Here is a 16,847-nt window from a genome sequence, read left to right as displayed (position 1 = left end):
AGATGGTCCGGGAATCAGCGTGTTTTTACGTTAGTAGCATGTGTCCTTTTATTTAAAATGCATCTCTGGGTTATTTGTGGGGCCTGCCTGGTGTTTTTACATGAGTAGAATGTGTCCTTTTATTTAAAATGCATCTCTGGGTTATTTATGGGGCCTGCCTGGTGTTTTTACATGAGTAGAATATGTCCTTTTATTTAAAATGCATCTCTGGGTTATTTGTGGGTCATAGGAATGCGTTCATTCCCCCCCCCCATATAGTCTGGCCCACCACATGGTCTGAGGGACGGTGGACCGACCCACGACTGAAAAAGGTTGCTGACCCCTGGCAAAGAGTCATGTGCCATCTTAAGGCTAAAAAGTAGTTGTAGCTTGAGCTTTTTTGTAAACTGGAACCTACTTTGTGATTGCCAAAAGCATTGCATGTATTCCCCCTGAGCCCCTGTACCTGCTTGGCTTGGCATTTGGCAAGGCTTGCATAGAGCTGGAGGGGGAAGGGATCCCTTTTTAGAACCTCTTGTCTAGCCTTGTTTTTAACTGATTGACTTGTCATCATAAATGAGCAACTAAGGACTTCACCCAGGAGGATGAGCTGCCAGAAGAGTGGTGCCACATTCCGCCTCTCTTCTGACAGCCTGCTGCATTTCTTTGCTGGGTGTGGAAGAAGATCTGTTGTCTTCTCCCTGCTTAGATGAGGGATAGAGCTTTCAAAAGGGCCCTAATTTCATTTCATCTCTGTTGTGAGCCCCTGCTCTTTGCCCAGCACAGAAACCAAGACGGCTCCTGGTGGAGACATGGAGTGCTATGATGCTGAACCTGCAGTAGGCAAAACTCCCTCTTACACTTCCAGTGTAGAACTCAAAGGGCTGGAAGTGGAGGAAAGAAAGAAATGCTGCCAGCCTGTTGCATTTCAGTGCTAGATGAGCTGCAGGTGAACCTCCTATGCATCTAGCATAGAAAAACAGTGGACTGGTGGCAGAGGGAGAAAGCAGTCGGTGCTTTTGCCAGGAGACGGATGTGCAGCAGGAGTGTCGTCTTCACACAAATCCAGCTCAGGATTGGCAGTGGGATGTGCAAAGGAGGAAGGGAACACTATTTTTTTATTCACCTGCTTTTGATACATAAAAGGCCCTGGAAAAGGAGGGAGGAGTGCCCAGCTAATGAGTAAAAAACAGGTTGTTTTTTAAAAAAGAAATTGCTGTAACGTTGAGGAGTTTATTTACAAGGCTGCTTTATTCTTTTAACAAGAATTAGTTTCTTTTGCAAATATTGAATAGCATAACTATTTCTAGTCTCCTAGTTGCAGCAGGCTATGGTTTTTATTCTGTTGTATAGTTGTTGTGAAGCGCGCTGACTTTGCCCTTCACAAATATATGGCTATGCTGGATTAGGATCTATGCTAAAGCATTCAGCGGGGCAGATTATAGCTGAGGTGCACAGCTTGGAAAATCAATATGCTGCTAATGAAAATGCTCTTTCACAGATATCGACTGAAAGTACGGGTAAGCCTTAGCAATCCTCAAATGCCCTCTGTGTGCACATGCTGGCTGTTATAAAAAGAGATGGGGGGGGGGAGAGAGAGAGAGAGAGGGGAACAGAGAATCCAGAAATAATACCAGGGGCAAGGGGAATAAAGGATCAGGAGATCCCACTCAGTCTCCCTCTCTCTTTTAGGTTTTGGAAAGGGTAATGCAGGGAACTTGTAGCCCTCCAGACCAACCATTGACCAGTCTAGTTGGGGCTGATGGGAATTGGAGTCAAAGGTCAGAGGTTACTTATCCCTGGGGTAGTGTGTGAACCCTCTCCCTGCGCTGGATTGGGGAGTTCAGTTGCAGTGCCATAATCTGTCTTTTAAATACAATTCTTTCTCTGCCCACATGGGGTGCTCCTGAGTGAAGAGAACTCATCTCTTTCTTATGGATAAGCCTTGTCTCGCTGCCCAGCTGGCTGATGTTGGGGTATTTATTGATGCTTTGCATGAAATAATCCTACTGGATTGACTAAACATTCAGCATTTGCCCAACAGTTACAAACTACAAGTTCTTAACTCCTTGCATATCAAAATAAAGTTTATTCTTTTTTCCCACCTCGACTGATGAAAAGATTTTTTATGTTTTAACTTTATTCTCCTCTTTAACGTTCTTAACATTCAGAAAATGTGATGAGATATTAACTGAAATGGGTTTTACATGCAGCATTCACTGTGACCAACCTAACGCCACAATGTGCAACTTACAAAGCAGAAATGTGTTGTCATGTGTGTCATTCAAACCTCTCTTTAGGACTCTCATATTTTCCTCCCTGATAATTTAACAGTTAGTGGGGGAGCAATCCCATGCACAAGAAACTGGCATAAAGCAAGCCGGTGTAAATTAAACTGGAGTAAAGTTCTGCCTGAGTTTGGCAGAGGGAAAACAAGCCTTCAGATGAGTGTTCTGTGCTGGGTTTCTAGGTCACATGACTCAGCTGAAGACCTCACCTCTGGTTCTGCCCACCCACCCACACCACTGGAGTGCCCCTTTGGCGAGGCTTCAGCCTGCCCTGGGTCAGCCAGCTTCAGTTGGGATGAGCAAGTCATGTCAATATACGTACGCTGAGCCAGGGACTTAACGTCAGAAGCAGTCCTTTGTGGTGAAAGTTTTCCTAGGGCCAGAGGTGCCAGCTTGCAAGGGTGATGGCAGGGGCACCAACATCATGTACCTGGGCATCATTCCACCCTCCCTCCCTTCCTCCTCCTCTATTCCGGGAGAAGCTTCCAGGGCTTTGGGAAGGAGGTGCCAGACTCCAATTTACTGGGAACATTCAGGGGACTATCCTAGTCCCTCTAGTTCACTGACCACACACCGCTGGCCAGTAGAGAGTCCAGGGAGCTCCATTGCATCCTGCATTGCTCATCTCAGAAGCTCTTGCCATAGGATTGCCCCCAAAACATTCTCTGGGTGCCATCATGCCATCAGTGCAGGGCATCTTGCAGAGTTTTACGAAAAGAGACAGATGCCTGCCCTCAAGAAGCTTGCAGTGTGAAAGACAAGATATAAAGTTATCCTTCTAGGTTAATTTTTGGTAACTTGATACATCAAGAAACGTGTAGACTTTATATTTCAACTGTGGACCTCCACACCCTTTCTTGACCTCGTGGAACCTAACCCTTCAGAAGGCAGGCCAGCCCCAATTGGCTCTCCATAGCTAGGCTGCAGAGCTGGGCTTATTGGGGATGAAGACGGGACGCACCTTTTTGGCTCCATGGGCCACATCCTTATCAGGATCTGCCGTGTGACCCAAAGTGGACGGGATGGCAGGTGTGCCCTACCTGTCTAAATCCCTTTTGTTCCCATCACAGTGGCTCTGGGTTTGAAACAGCACAAACATAAGTGCACTGACTTGTGTACCTTTTGGATGAATTTGGGCCTAAACGCATAGAGAAATTTAATACTAAATTAGCAAGTGCTGAGAAGGGGAGCTTCTTTATTCTCTCTGAGGTTTAAATAAGGTTGTTAACATTGCAAGTCTGCTGTTGTAATCAATCCTATAGGTTTGGCATTTATAGCTATATTCTATCCTAAAGTGTACAATGAGAACAGATGGTTCACCTACGTATTTTCTCACCTCAACATGATCTTTGGAATGTTTTGATGGTTTTATAATGCCATGTTTTCTCCTTTTCCTCCCAATTGCCATTTCCTGTCTTGTTTTTGTCAGCCTGCTTTTGATTTCTGTGCAGTGGCTAGCATATTTTAGGCATTTTTATCAATAATAAAGGATACTCTTTTGAATGCCATTCACTTATTGTTACATCTGTTTGATTTTTCAGGTGAAGATGAAAAGGTACTTTTGCCTAAGAAAGAAAAAATGAAGCTACGAAAGGAGAGGTGGTTGCAAAGTAAGTCTTATTTTAATGAATCCTGTTTTCACAGAAGACAGCTAACTCTTCAATGCTTAGACTTTTACCTAAGAATATTCTGTGCAGTCAGCAAGCACCTGAAAATCTATATGGGACTCCACCTGACCGGAAGCAGTTTCAGATGCTCCCTGAAGCTCTATTGGCTGATTGCTCAAGTAATTGATATGTTCAGCTGCTGGCACTTGTGATACTCACAGTTGTTCTAACTTCGCTGAATTATCTAACAAGTAATAGATTATCAAAACTCATGTACAATATTTTTTAAAACAGGGTTAGACAATCCAAAGTGAATGTTATTTCCAGACTTACAAGCACTCGGAGCCAGAGAAATGACTATATGTTACATGAAAAGTAGTTACATATAAACTCAACGGTTGCGAATTCTGAAGTCACTTCCCATGGAAGTGAGAAGGGAAAAGTAGATGTGCTCATGGAGCTGTGGACAGCCTTTCTCTATGGGTCACTGTATGCTCATTTCACTTTTAGTGGCTAAATTTCCAAGGGTGGTGGTGTTGAGGAACAGGAGAATTCACGTAAGCATGGATAGAGAAAAGCAGCTGCCAGTTCTAGGATCAGACTTCTCTCTTTGCCTTCAGAGGAATTTACAGAATTCTTAATAGGAAGAAAACTAATAAATGAATCTAAAGAGAACCCACCCACATGACACGCACGCGCACACACACAATATTAAAAAAGAAAGTTTACTACCCCAGCCTTCTCCCTCCCAACTTCTCTTCTTCCCCAACCTTAATCCGCCTATAATATTTGGGCCTCACATTGAATAAAACTGATCTGTAGAAAAGATTCTATGAACAGAAAACTGAGACACTGTATGTATTTTTGTAATACAAGAAAATCTAAATAATAATAGTAACAACAACAAAAATTAGTCAAAACCTGGTTTACATATGACTAATTATTGCATGAGGATTTAAAATAAGTTCATAGGAGACTTGTTCAGATCTTGCAGGATGAGATTAAGAATAGACCTCTGGCTTGCATGCTTCTTCCTCTGCTTTCTTCAGCTCAGGAATGAATTATGGAACTAGTCAATCCCATGTTTCTCTCCCAGTGGGCTTGTTGCATCTCTACCCCACTTTCCTTCTTAGTTGAGCAAAGATAGCTCAGCCTTAACCTTGTCATACATTAGGATACCTTGGGTTCATGGTGAGGAAATGAGGACACAGGAAAAAATTATAGAATGAAAGGCAAAACCCTCCCTGTTCTGCTCTGTGGTGAGGCTGTCTTTTGCAAGGTTTAGACTGAATACTCACAGAGGGTAAACTCTGGAGTTGCTTCCGCAGCAGCCAGACTTAGGCCAGTCCCTATATAAGAGCAGCGCCTGTATTCCAGTTGCAAGCTCTGCCTTTACTGAAAGGCGCCTCTTCACCTGCAGGGGCCCAGGCCACCCCAGCAGTCTCTTAATCCTATGGGGCCAGGGAAATTGGTCACATGGATGCTTCTGAAGGAGGGTCCTCCGAGACGTAGTTCTCTTGTCACAGATACTTTAGTTGATTGCAGGGGGGTTGGACTTGATGACGCTTCCAACTCTCCAATTCTGTGATTCTAAGCCAGCACCCGTGGCTCCCATTGCAGAAGTGTTTCTGCCCTCGCTTGCAGTTCTTTTTCTGATTCAGAGTCTCCAACCTTCATCCCTTGAAGAAGGTGAATCTGCCTCCAGGGCCATGATACCTCCTTCGATTTGATTGAAAAGTAAAAATTGGATATTCTCACAGGTGCGGAAAGAAACATGTGAAAACTGCATTATTAGGGCCCACATGAATAATGTTTCCTGTTGTATAATAACAGGGTGTTCACTTGAAGGAATTTAATTACACATTTGGTAATGATATATGTTTTTACTTCAACAGTTACTTGTCTATAAAGCAGATAATTTTCCTAGTATACAATAAATTTCACTTATACAGAAAATTGTTGTTGTAAGATTTAATCACTTGACTAGGGAATATATTTTTGTTATCTTCAAAAGCTGACTTCATGCAAATGTACGTATTTTGGGATTAATTTGCTTTCTGCCTGATTTCTTTTTTGAAGAGGAGATGTAGATGCCTTTTGCCCTCCCCTTTTTTGTTTGCCAGCTGGGAACTGAAGTTCTGCCTAATGGCGTAATAGAAATTATGCAGGTTATATTCTATTCCAAGCAGTGGTAAATCATATCAAACTAAAGCCAAAAAAAGATGCAGTTTCAGCCACTAGAATCACAGGTAGAATGTCTCTGTCCTTAGAAAGATTTCGTAAGAAAAGAATTCAGAATCAGGTATGTCTAAGCTTCATTTTTTGAAAGCTTTGAAGTAATACAACTTCATAGTGCTGGACCAAAAACAGGAGTACTGGCGATCAGAATGCATGTGCTGTCCAGCCAAGAGAGCCCATCCGAGGTGAAGTATACACATCCACATTTGTCACAAGCATCTGAAAAGGCAAACGTTAACAGGACAGCCAAAAGACAAACTAGAACGTGTCCAGAGGAGGGCAACCAAAATGGTCAAAGGCCTGGAAACGATGCCTTATGAGGAACGGCTAAGGGAGCTGGGCATGTTTAGCCTGGAGAAGAGGAGGTTAAGGGGTGATATGATAGCCATGTTCAAATATATAAAAGGATGTCACATAGAGGAGGGAGAAAGGTTGTTTTCTGCTGCTCCAGAGAAGCGGACACGGAGCAATGGATCCAAACTACAAGAAAGAAGATTCCACCTAAACATTAGGAAGAACTTCCTGACAGTAAGAGCTGTTGGACAGTGGAATTTGCTGCCAAGAAGTGTGGTGGAGTCTCCTACTTTGGAGGTCTTTAAGCAGAGGCTTGACAACCATATGTCAGGAGTGCTCTGATGGTGTTTCCTGCTTGGCAGGGGGTTGGACTCGATGGCCCTTGTGGTCTCTTCCAACTCTATGATTCTATGATTCTAAGAAACAAGGATGTTGTAAATTCCAGCTCCTAGGATTCCAATGAAGGGCTGAACAGATCTAACCACGTTGAAAGGATTCTATCTTCTGAATCACTTCTGAATCCGTAGAATCTTATCTTACTTTCGAGCTGAATCATTCATACTAAGGAGATCAGAGGGACACTGTGACCTCTTTGAATCTACATGATAGTGGGTTCAAAATGGGCATATGTGGCTTAACCATCCCCTTCTCTCTCTCGTTACAGCAGAATGGGTAAAGTTCATTAACTCCTGGTTTTATGCTGTGCACTTAGGTAAATTATACCGGATCTTACATCTGAGTGAGCCTGGAAAGCTCCCTTTGGTGCTCCGATGCCATGCGACTCCTTTTGTTCAGTTCTGTAAGCCCCAACCCTGGCTGACGGAATGTTTCCAGTGACCAGGCTGGGTCACTGCATTCCTCCCTCTCCTATTTCACTCTAGCATTGTGGCAGAAATAATGTTATTGCCCCAAATAATATTTCAGCTAGTAATTAGTCAGTATGGATAGTTACCCTCATGGGTCAAGCAAAATATTTTTTCCTAAAGAAAGAATGATGGAACTATGACAGGACCCTGTAGTTAACCAAAATAGACTTGAAACAGACTTCTCAGACATAAGACTTTAAAAAGTGGTAAAGACATTTTAAAGATTCAATTAACAGAATTTAAAGTATACTCCATGGGTAGGCAAACTAAGGCCTGGGGGCTGGATCCGGCCCATTCGCCTTCTCAATCCGGCCCGTGGACAGTCCGGGAATCAGCATGTTTTTACCTGAGTAGAATGTGTCCTTTTATTTAAAATGCATCTCTGGGTTATTTGTGGGGCATAGGAATTCGTTCAATTCCCCCCCCCCAAAAAAAAAAATATAGTCCGGCCCCCCACAAGGTCTGAGGGACAGTGGACCCGGCCCCCTGCTGAAAAGGTTTGCTGACCCCTGGATACTCGCTTAACAATTGTTTCTCCCTCTTGCCCCTGTTTTTCAGAAATAGAAAATATCAAGCTAGCAAAACAACAACAAAAAGCAGAAGCAAAGCGAAAAGCTACCCCGGTCGTTGGAGATATGCATCCTTTGATGGACGCTCTGCCTGAGCTCTCAGACATGGTAGCTGTCAGCAAGTTCTGCAGACATCCTAAAACGTAAGTTTAAGTGCTGCACATACAATTTAGGTAAGCTGAGGTGTTAAACAGATTTTGAAATTGGAACCCTTGCTTGTTAAATTAGGGTCTAAAAGCATGAAGTTATTTTCCATCTATTTTTTTATATTCATTAGGGTTATAGAAATATGGCCATTATATACAGTGGTACCTTGGTTCTCAAATTTAATCTGTTCTGGGAGATTGTTTGACTCCCGAAAACCAAGGTGCGGCTTCCGATTGGCTGCAGGTTTGTGGCATTCGGGAGCCAAAACGTACGAGTACCAAGGCATTCGAAAACCAAGGTACGACTCTATAGCAAAGTAAATCCTGGTGGAGACCTTCCATTCCAGTTTTTACTAGCTGCCACTGAAAGTCCTTGTGGTTGATTTCTTGCATCATTTGAGAATCTTCTCTTATTTGAATAGTCACGTTAACTGCCCTAGGAAGCCATGGAAACCTTTGAAGGTAAAGGAGAAAAGAAAATTAGTTATGATGATAAGTATGTGAAGACCAAGATTTTCAATAACTGAGCACTGAAGGTAAACATGATGCTTAGAAAATATTTGCAAGTGAGTGCCAAGTGGGTACAATGGAGTTGCTCTACATCCACACAAGATTTTCATTAAAAGTTCACATGTTCATGATCTTGTCTCGGAGCAGGAGTTCCACTGACCTCTCAGTTCCCAATTCTTTTTACCTCATAAATAGGGGCTAAAATTAAATTCTTGATACAGATGCATGTTTCTTAAGAACAGATTTTATTGTAAGCTTTAGAACTGGCGTGCGAGAGGCTTTTGCCTTCCTGGCGTTGTGCTCCATCAGCCGTAGAGAGCTTGCTCAATGATCAGGGATGGTGGGAACATCTGGAATGACACGGGTTCCTCAGCCCTGCTCTAAAATGTCTTGTCGTCAGACTTGGTTTAGGCGTTTAGCCTTTCTGGAGTCTTCAGTTGTGTGGCTTTCTTGCTGTTGTGACTCTTGAATAGACACTCTGTCCAGCAATCCTGTGTGTATCTATAGAGGAGTCAGGACTTCAGCAGGACTTCCCTGCTTGAAAAGATGTTTAGGACTGCTGCCCAAAGCACTGTTAGCATGGGAAAGTCTTTCTTCCTTTGATTTACCACAGAATAAGGCATTTTTGTATTGACATTTTCAGAAATGCGGTCTTATTCAGTGGTTGTGTGAATTCACTTATGTTTTTTGATAGCTTGATATCCAGTGGAACGATTTTCAGAATACTTTCAAATCTAATGGATTGTTGCTTACAATTTACAGCTGTCAGAGTTATTTTGTTTATATCCCCTCTCATTTCCTCTTTCCTGATTAAAGCTTACTTTGAATAGGATAGGTTCTTATATTTGGTTATTTGTTATACTTTTCATTACAATGTTAATTTTAGAAAAATGCTATGTTAATACTTAAAAAGAAGAAAGAGAAAAGAAGAAAAATGTACATCAACATAATACAGAAAAACATGTAGCAGCACCTTGTCTTCAAAGTTATTGTTTGATAAATGTATAAACAAAGACTGTCTCTCAGAAAACCTAGCAACTGGTTTCCTAAAATAACTCATTTTTGAGATGTCAACTTACACCAAAAAAAAGTTTGCTTGTTTTTTGTCTGTTTGTGTTGGATTCCCTCTGGGTTGGCTAACTTCGAAACAGTTCAGATGCGTTAAGCCAGTAGATCCAGGGTATTGTAATTTATTTTTATTTATTGCATTTAAATCTTGCCGTTTTCTCCAAGGATCTCAAAGTGCCACACACGTTTCTTCCCCACAACAGTAACTGGCTTAAGGCCACCCAGCGTGTTCCTGGCCAAGCAGGGATTTAAAGCCTGGTTCCTCGGGTCACAGTCCAACACATTAAGCACTCCCCACATGGGCTCAGGGCAAGAGACCTCTTTCAACTTGAGGGCCACATTCCCTGCTGGTCAACCTGGCAGGGGCCGCATGCCTGTGGGGGTGGGGCCAGAGGCAAAACATCAGCTTTGCACAGGAGGCGAAATGCTTCCGTTGGAGTTCAAAGACACATTCCAGGCAGCGGAAACCCCCAAGCAGGAGTGGCCAGAGGGTGTGGGACTGAGGGGGCAGTCTGGCCTTGGGAGAGTCCCCAGGGTCAGATAGAGAAGCCTGGAAAGCCATGTTGACCCCTAAAGCCGGAGAGCCCTCGCCCCTGTGGTGGGAACTTTAAGAACGGCAGCAATCCTTCCTCTAATGTGCATTTGACGTGTGTTATTCCAGCCATGTGCAGCTGAAGGCAGGCTGGTTAAAACTGTGCAAGTCAAGCTCCAAGCAAGGCAGGGGAGCTGGAAAGCTCTTTTTGCACTGGGCAACCCAAGCAGACCTGGTGCAAAAACATTTCTCAAGCTTTTGGCCTTGCTTGGAGCTTGACTTGCGCAGTTTTAACCAGCCTGTCTTCAGCTGTGCATAGTAGTAGTAGTAGTAGTAGTAGTAGTAGTAGTAATAATAATAATAATAATAATAATAATAATAATAATAATAATAATAATTTTATTTATATCCTGCCCTCCCCAGCCGAAGCCGGGCTCAGAGCGGCTAACATCAAATGTATAACACATTAACATAAAATCAGACAATCAATTAAAATACATCCTCAAATCAGATCAGGATCAGAATAAAATCCAATCAGATGGCAACGCCGCATGCCTGCTCTTGGCATGCCTGCTCTGGGTGTACTGAGAATGCTCTCTGTGTCCCTCACCCACTAGTCGGGGGGGGGGCAGCAAGGAGCATGACAGGAACACTACAGGTTTTATTTTTCAAAAGATGGAGACTCTTCCCCGTCCCCCTTTCAGATTGACACAAACCCTATTCAGTTTCTCAAGGATGCTCCAGAAATGATTGTGCTAAATTACAGTCATGAAAAGGAATGAACTTCAGAATGAAATGGTCAGAATCATTTTAATGTGGGCAAGGGTGGGGAAAGATGTTTAAGGTTCATAACCAAGCCCAGGGGATCAAATAAAAGTTCTACATTCCACATTTAATTCTTTTATTTAGAAGCAGCTAGTTGTTAGTTCAAAGTCTAGAAAATGGTTGCTGCTCCTTCTTGTAGTAAATCCACTTTGCAGTTGTAAATCCACTTTGTAGTTCCTCCTTTGTGCAGGGGCTGTTCTGGTTCCTCACAGTCTGAATCTGTTGCATGTGCTATTTAATCAGCACAAATTTTTAGAGGATTACAGTTATTGCATAAATGAGGAATTATACTCCCAATGATTTGTCAGCTTTTAGTCATAGAAGATCAGATTCTCCAGAAATGTGATCCCCTGCTGGGGATAAGTGCATTCAATTGAGGTTTTATTCTGATTTATAATGAATGAAGTCTGCAACATGTAATGAAACAAGGATGCCTTTCATGAGGCGGGCATCCCAGCAGCACATCACAGGCACTTGAGGCAAGTTTCTACAAGTGTCACAGACATCTGTATATGGGAATAAGTCTTATTTCTTGGGTTAGTTACAGGTCACATGCATTTGATCTCAAAGAGAACTTTGGGTTAACCTGAAGTCTGATAAGACATTGATTCAAATCTGTAATGAGAAGCTTAGAGAGTAGTCTCAATATAGTCTTATTCAGGAATAACATGTGTTTCACCTGGGACTACTTCACTAGGAACCGATGTTTTATGTTTCTAGAAGTAACGAGAGCAGTGCAGTTTGCTTTGAAGGTTTGGAGCAAGGGGCTGCCGGGCTGCAGATTTTCTGTTGTCTCTTCAGCAATTGTAGGCCGTTTTCTCCTGGGTGATGTGCTGGCTTCCTCAGAGCCTTCTCTTGCTGCAGAGCCATCCCAGAGCATACCTGGCCGGGGGGGCAGCGATGGCAGCCTCCTTCCAGTGCCCCCAATTTTGGAGATGCCAGTTTTCTTTCCCACATATTAGAACTGTAAGTTCTCAGGGGAGGATTTCATCTCAGCACTATTTTAATATAGACATTTTTTAAAATCATCAGACAGTAGTTTTGACAGGTTTGTGCTAGATCATGAAAGAATGCAGTTAATCACTAAAGTATGTATTTATAACAGTGAGTAACAAAGCAGAAGACGCAACATTCTCAGGGCGAATCATTTTGGCTTCTGTTGCTCTGACATGAATCAAAGGGTGCTGCTGCAGCAGCCTTGGCAGAAGCCAAAATGTTTTGCTGTAATAATTTAACATCTACTTTGTTAGCTGCTGTAGTTTATGAGAGAGAAATAGCAAATTCAGAGTTTGTCGAAGGACAAAAAGTCCTTTGTAAAACCTCAAAGGTCTCTGTGGCCACAGAATGCTAGGTACCGTATTTTTCGCTCTATAACACGCACCAGACCATAACACACACATAGTTTTTAGAGGAGGAAAACAAGAAAAAAATATTCTACATGAAATAGTGGATATATGATTTTTGTGGTTCATGCTGTGGCCACAGACATGTGATCTGACAGTGAGTTTGGAGAAGCCCAATGCAAAAATCCTGAGGATCCATGTGGATCCATGCTTTGTAACCACGGAGGAGGGAAGGAAGGGGAACCATGGATCCTCTGCTAACGACTGCAGCAGATCCCCCCCCCATCACCCGCAGGCATTCGCTCCATAACACGCACGGACATTTCCCCTTACTTTCTAGGAGGAAAAAAGTGAGTGTTATGGTGCAAAAAATACGGTAAGTGCGGGGGGTGGGGTTTGAGACGGGAAGGGGCCTGGAGTGGCTGGAAGGCCAAGCTGAAGGTGCTGCACACGGCAACGTTTTTGGCAGGTCTTTGGTGTCAATACTGTTCTCAATTAATACTTAGTTTCTGTTTTCTTCAGCCCAGCAAAGAAGATGCTGCTGACTAACTTCTGTCAGATGAAATCAACCCAGAAACGCCAAGTCTTGTGAGTAATGGTGGGACAGTCACAAGAAGCCCTTCTGGGCAGCAAAGTCAAAACCTATCTTGCCTTAAAATAGAAGAAGATGCCATAAGGTCCAGTGATGTGGCTCTTCTTCACCATGGTGTCGTGAAGTCAGAAACAAACTCTAAAGTAGCAGCATGGACACCATCCCATAATTTCCGAGGAACTCCGCTGCCACCTAACCATCCCAGCATCCCATGTTGGTGCCTTCAATGCATGGCAAAATGTGTGGGGTTGCTCTCACTCTCTCTCCCCCCTTCTTTCTCCAGATAGGCGACTGCACATCCCCCATCCAAGGCCTCCCATCCTAGGCAAGTGACAATTAAACCCCACAGAGGGCACTTCATTACAGAAGCAATTTCATATTGCTCCTGCTAAACTTCTCTGCTGATGATCGGGGCCTCTAAATCATAGCTCCCCTTTTGAAAACAGCAGCTGAAGTGACACCATGGTCTCTTGCTGGGTGTTGGGATGTCATCTGCTTCTTCAGAACCTTCCATGCCTTTAGACGTCGGACTGAGCGAGTCCCTCCTGCTGTGCTTTTGCAGAAGCAAGAGGTTTGGGCAAGTCCATTTGTCCTTGGGAAGTTCTCAGTCTGTGTCTCACTGATCTGATGACTCACTTGCCGGGGGCCAAGGGCTCTGCTGCATAAGTGGGCTTTGCTAATGCAAAATTTGGCAATTTGCCTTGTTCCTCTTGGGTATTTTTGTTCACTGATTGCAGGGGATAGGGGTGGGCACTTCCTAAGAATTTAGCCAAGGCAGCGCCAATATCCTGTTCTCTTCTCCCCCCTCCCTCTTCTGGCAGAGTTCTGTAACCTTAGTTCTGTTTGTGCCAGAGAAAAGTCGGCAGGTCAGGAAAATGATTGTACTCACCGACGCAACACCATCCTGTTTATCCAAAGCAGCTAATTTGGGAAATGATAATGTTATGCATGCAAGAGGAATAAAGGCTAAAATGTTAACTGAAAAAGACAAGGCATTCCAGGTCCCTGAAACGAGGGCTATGTTCATAAACTTTTATTGCACTAGCCAAAGGCCAGGGCATCAGTAGGGGTATGTACCAATCACAAAAGTTGGTTCAGACCCCAATTTGGTTCTTTGGAATGAGGAAAAAAGGAATCATGTTCTCCCCTGATGTTTTGTGAACAAATGTTCTGAAAATCGCATACATAAGAGAGCTTACCTTATCACCGGATAAGAAAACTGGCAAACTGCCGTGAAATATGCCCACCATTTTTTGTGGAGGTAAGGGGACTTTCCAGGTAAAATCAGTTCCTCTGATGACAACTTGGCCCTGTTAGTCACAACGATCTCTCACGTAACTCTCCCAGTGCGGATGTTTCTTCTTCCTTCCCTCAGCATTCCACCCTGGCGTTTTCCTTATATGATAAGCTTAGTTCTGCTTTTAGCATATGCTTGTCTGCAGTTGCTTTTTGACATCTGAATTGCCAACCCCCACAAAGTGCTTCAAGGGTTCCAGTTCCAACTTCACCTCCAACAAGCCCCAAACCTTTTTGAGGTGCCACACTTCATCTTGGATTCAGGATTTGTCTGAATTCAGTGCACACTCCTGCTGGATAGCACATATACTCCTTGTGAGGCTTGCAGAATTACAGAACTGCCCTTAGCTTCAGTAGAGCTGCCCAGTAGTGTTGTTTGCATAAACACATGTAGCAACTGTACGCCAGCTAAACATTGTGCCTGGCTAATATAACTTGGATTCTTGCAAATTCAAGTGAGATATTATAATGAGAGCACTGGAGGTAAGATTGTGTTTCAAATAAATCCAGAGAGCTCTTCTGCTCAGAGACATACCGGTAGCTCAGAGGGCCCCATATTTCCTCTCTCTCTCTCTCTCTCTCCCCCCCCCTCTTTTAAAGTTTAAAACGTTAAGCTTTTCTTGGCTTATAAGGCTGCTAAGCACACTGCAGAGACCAGAGCTGATAAGACCCTAGCCAAGACCATATTCATTCCCTATAAATTAACAAATGCACATTTTGGGTAATCCTTTACATTCATAGCTACACTTTTGCTCTGTGAAGAATGCTATTGCCAAATACAGTGTTACCTTGGTTTGCAAACAGTGTGGTTTGCATACATTTTAGATTACAAACATGTCAAACCTGGAAGTGCATGTCCTGCTTTGCAAACTTTTTTTTGGATTACAACCATTTTTTGGGGGGGGGGGGGATTACCAACAATTTTTTCTTGGAGGCCCCATTGGCAAAAGAGCGCCTTGGGTTACAACCTGTTTTGGTTTACAAACAGACCTCCGGTCTGTACATGACACACTCCTGATTTTATGTTACTTTTCTCAAGCCACCCTAGAAGCAAAGCCCTGGTTTACAGACTTTCATCAAGTAATTCAAAGGAATAGGATGAAAGGTCCTATTTGTGAACTCCTGGTTCTATGCTCTGCACAGCTGCAAGGAAAGGGCTCTGTCTAATTGAACTCAGACTGCAGTAGGTATGTTATGCTATTCTCATAGAATAAGTTTGAGTCGTTCAAGGAATATGGAAGACACACTTGGATATGAGCATCTTCAGTTGTTGGGAGTCCTGCTGTTTGCACATGACTCTTCCTCGTGAGCTCTCTTACACTGACCCCCATAATTCACACAGCAGATGTGCCTAGATGACACCCTCCAGTTTATGCCTTTTTGTTCCCTGGGGTGTGCTAGAAGTTTAGTCAGAGTCAGGTTAGGTTAGCCCCACCTGAATACAGTGAGTGACTTCACTCAAGGACTGGTAGTACAGTGGTACCTCAAACGTCGAATGGAATCTGTTCCGGAAGTCCGTTTGACTTCCAAAACATTTGGAAACCAAGGCGCAGCTTCTGATTGGCTGCAGGAGGCTCCTGCAGCCAATCAGAAGCCACGTTGGATGTTTGGGTTCCAAAGAATGTTCGCAAACCACGGCATTCGGGAGCCAAAACGTTCAACTCGCAAGGCATTCGGGAGCCAAGGTACAACTGTACTTTTAACTTGCCTCTTGTAATGCTAGCCTATCATCTGATGCATTTTCTCCCTTTTTTCTAGGATGCAGGAAGTAGCACAGTTCCACAAGACTATATCGGATCCTTTGTTCAAAGCTAGCCCTTTGACAGTCCTTGGTGAGCATCTTTCCAAAAGACTGCAGCTGGAGAGGGAGGGAAAGCCATTCTGACCTCATTGCTGGGACTGTTTGAGAGCGCAAGAGATTGGATTCTCGCAAACACACTGCATGGTGACCTTACATGCCCAGTATGCCAGCATAACTTGCAAGAGTCCACAGGATTATGACATTCAGTGACCTTGTTTTCCACCAACAGAAATAAGGCTGCCAAGACTGATGATTGCCAGTACTAGCTGCAACGCTGTCTGCTGTTTTGCTAGAAGCTCTGGGGGATTGTTCTCGATTCCCACTCTGTGCTATATCACACACCAAATGTTGTTTCTCTTTTCTTTCCATAGTTCCTATGAAGTATAACATCCTCTCCTCTAGGAATAATGCAGCATTTGCATCATTCTCCTGAAATTATATTTAATAGAGATTAAGTCTGCTCCTGTTTCCACGAACAATTCAACCGAAAAATATCTGCTCTTGTTAGTTTTTGATACTGATTTGGCAGGTGCACAATGTAAAGTTTTGTTTTTCTACATAATAAACATTTCCCCCCGTAGTATGATGTTGTAAGATAGCAATAATAAAGGGAATACCACCCTAATTTTTCAAATGAAAAATGATGGGTAGTGAAACTGACATGGTGACAAATAGAAGAAGATGCCTTCACCCTGGTATGGTTCCCATTTATCACATACCTACTCCAACAAGACAACAAAAAGAATCTGCTGTCAGTATACAAATCAATCTGGCTAACCTGACCCCAAAACCCACACACTCACACACAAAACCAAATCTCACTACAGACAACCAAAGACAACCAACCACACCCTAGGCCACCCCAACCTCTCACCACCAAGGAAATACAACAA

At 43.3% G+C, this 16,847-nt stretch overlaps 1 protein-coding gene across 1 annotated transcript in view; it reads left to right on the top strand.

Moving 5' to 3' along the window:
• The window catches only part of SLX9 (SLX9 ribosome biogenesis factor), a 43,437-nt gene extending 26,842 nt beyond the window's left edge, over window positions 1-16,595 (top strand). Inside the window, exons 3-6 of the mRNA XM_081182568.1 lie at window positions 3,809-3,877; window positions 7,831-7,984; window positions 12,788-12,853; window positions 15,912-16,595. Coding sequence (XP_081038694.1) covers window positions 3,809-3,877; window positions 7,831-7,984; window positions 12,788-12,853; window positions 15,912-16,038 — 416 coding nt within the window. The 3' untranslated portion in view covers window positions 16,039-16,595. The remainder of the gene's footprint in view (window positions 1-3,808; window positions 3,878-7,830; window positions 7,985-12,787; window positions 12,854-15,911) is intronic.
• The last annotated feature ends 252 nt before the right edge of the window (window positions 16,596-16,847 follow it).

The sequence above is a fragment of the Podarcis bocagei genome (assembly GCF_964188305.1).
Source record: "Podarcis bocagei genome assembly, chromosome: 1".
Classification (NCBI taxonomy): domain Eukaryota; kingdom Metazoa; phylum Chordata; class Lepidosauria; order Squamata; family Lacertidae; genus Podarcis; species Podarcis bocagei.
Note: the sequence above shows the minus strand (reverse complement) of the source record. Positions and strands in the feature narration are given on the sequence as shown.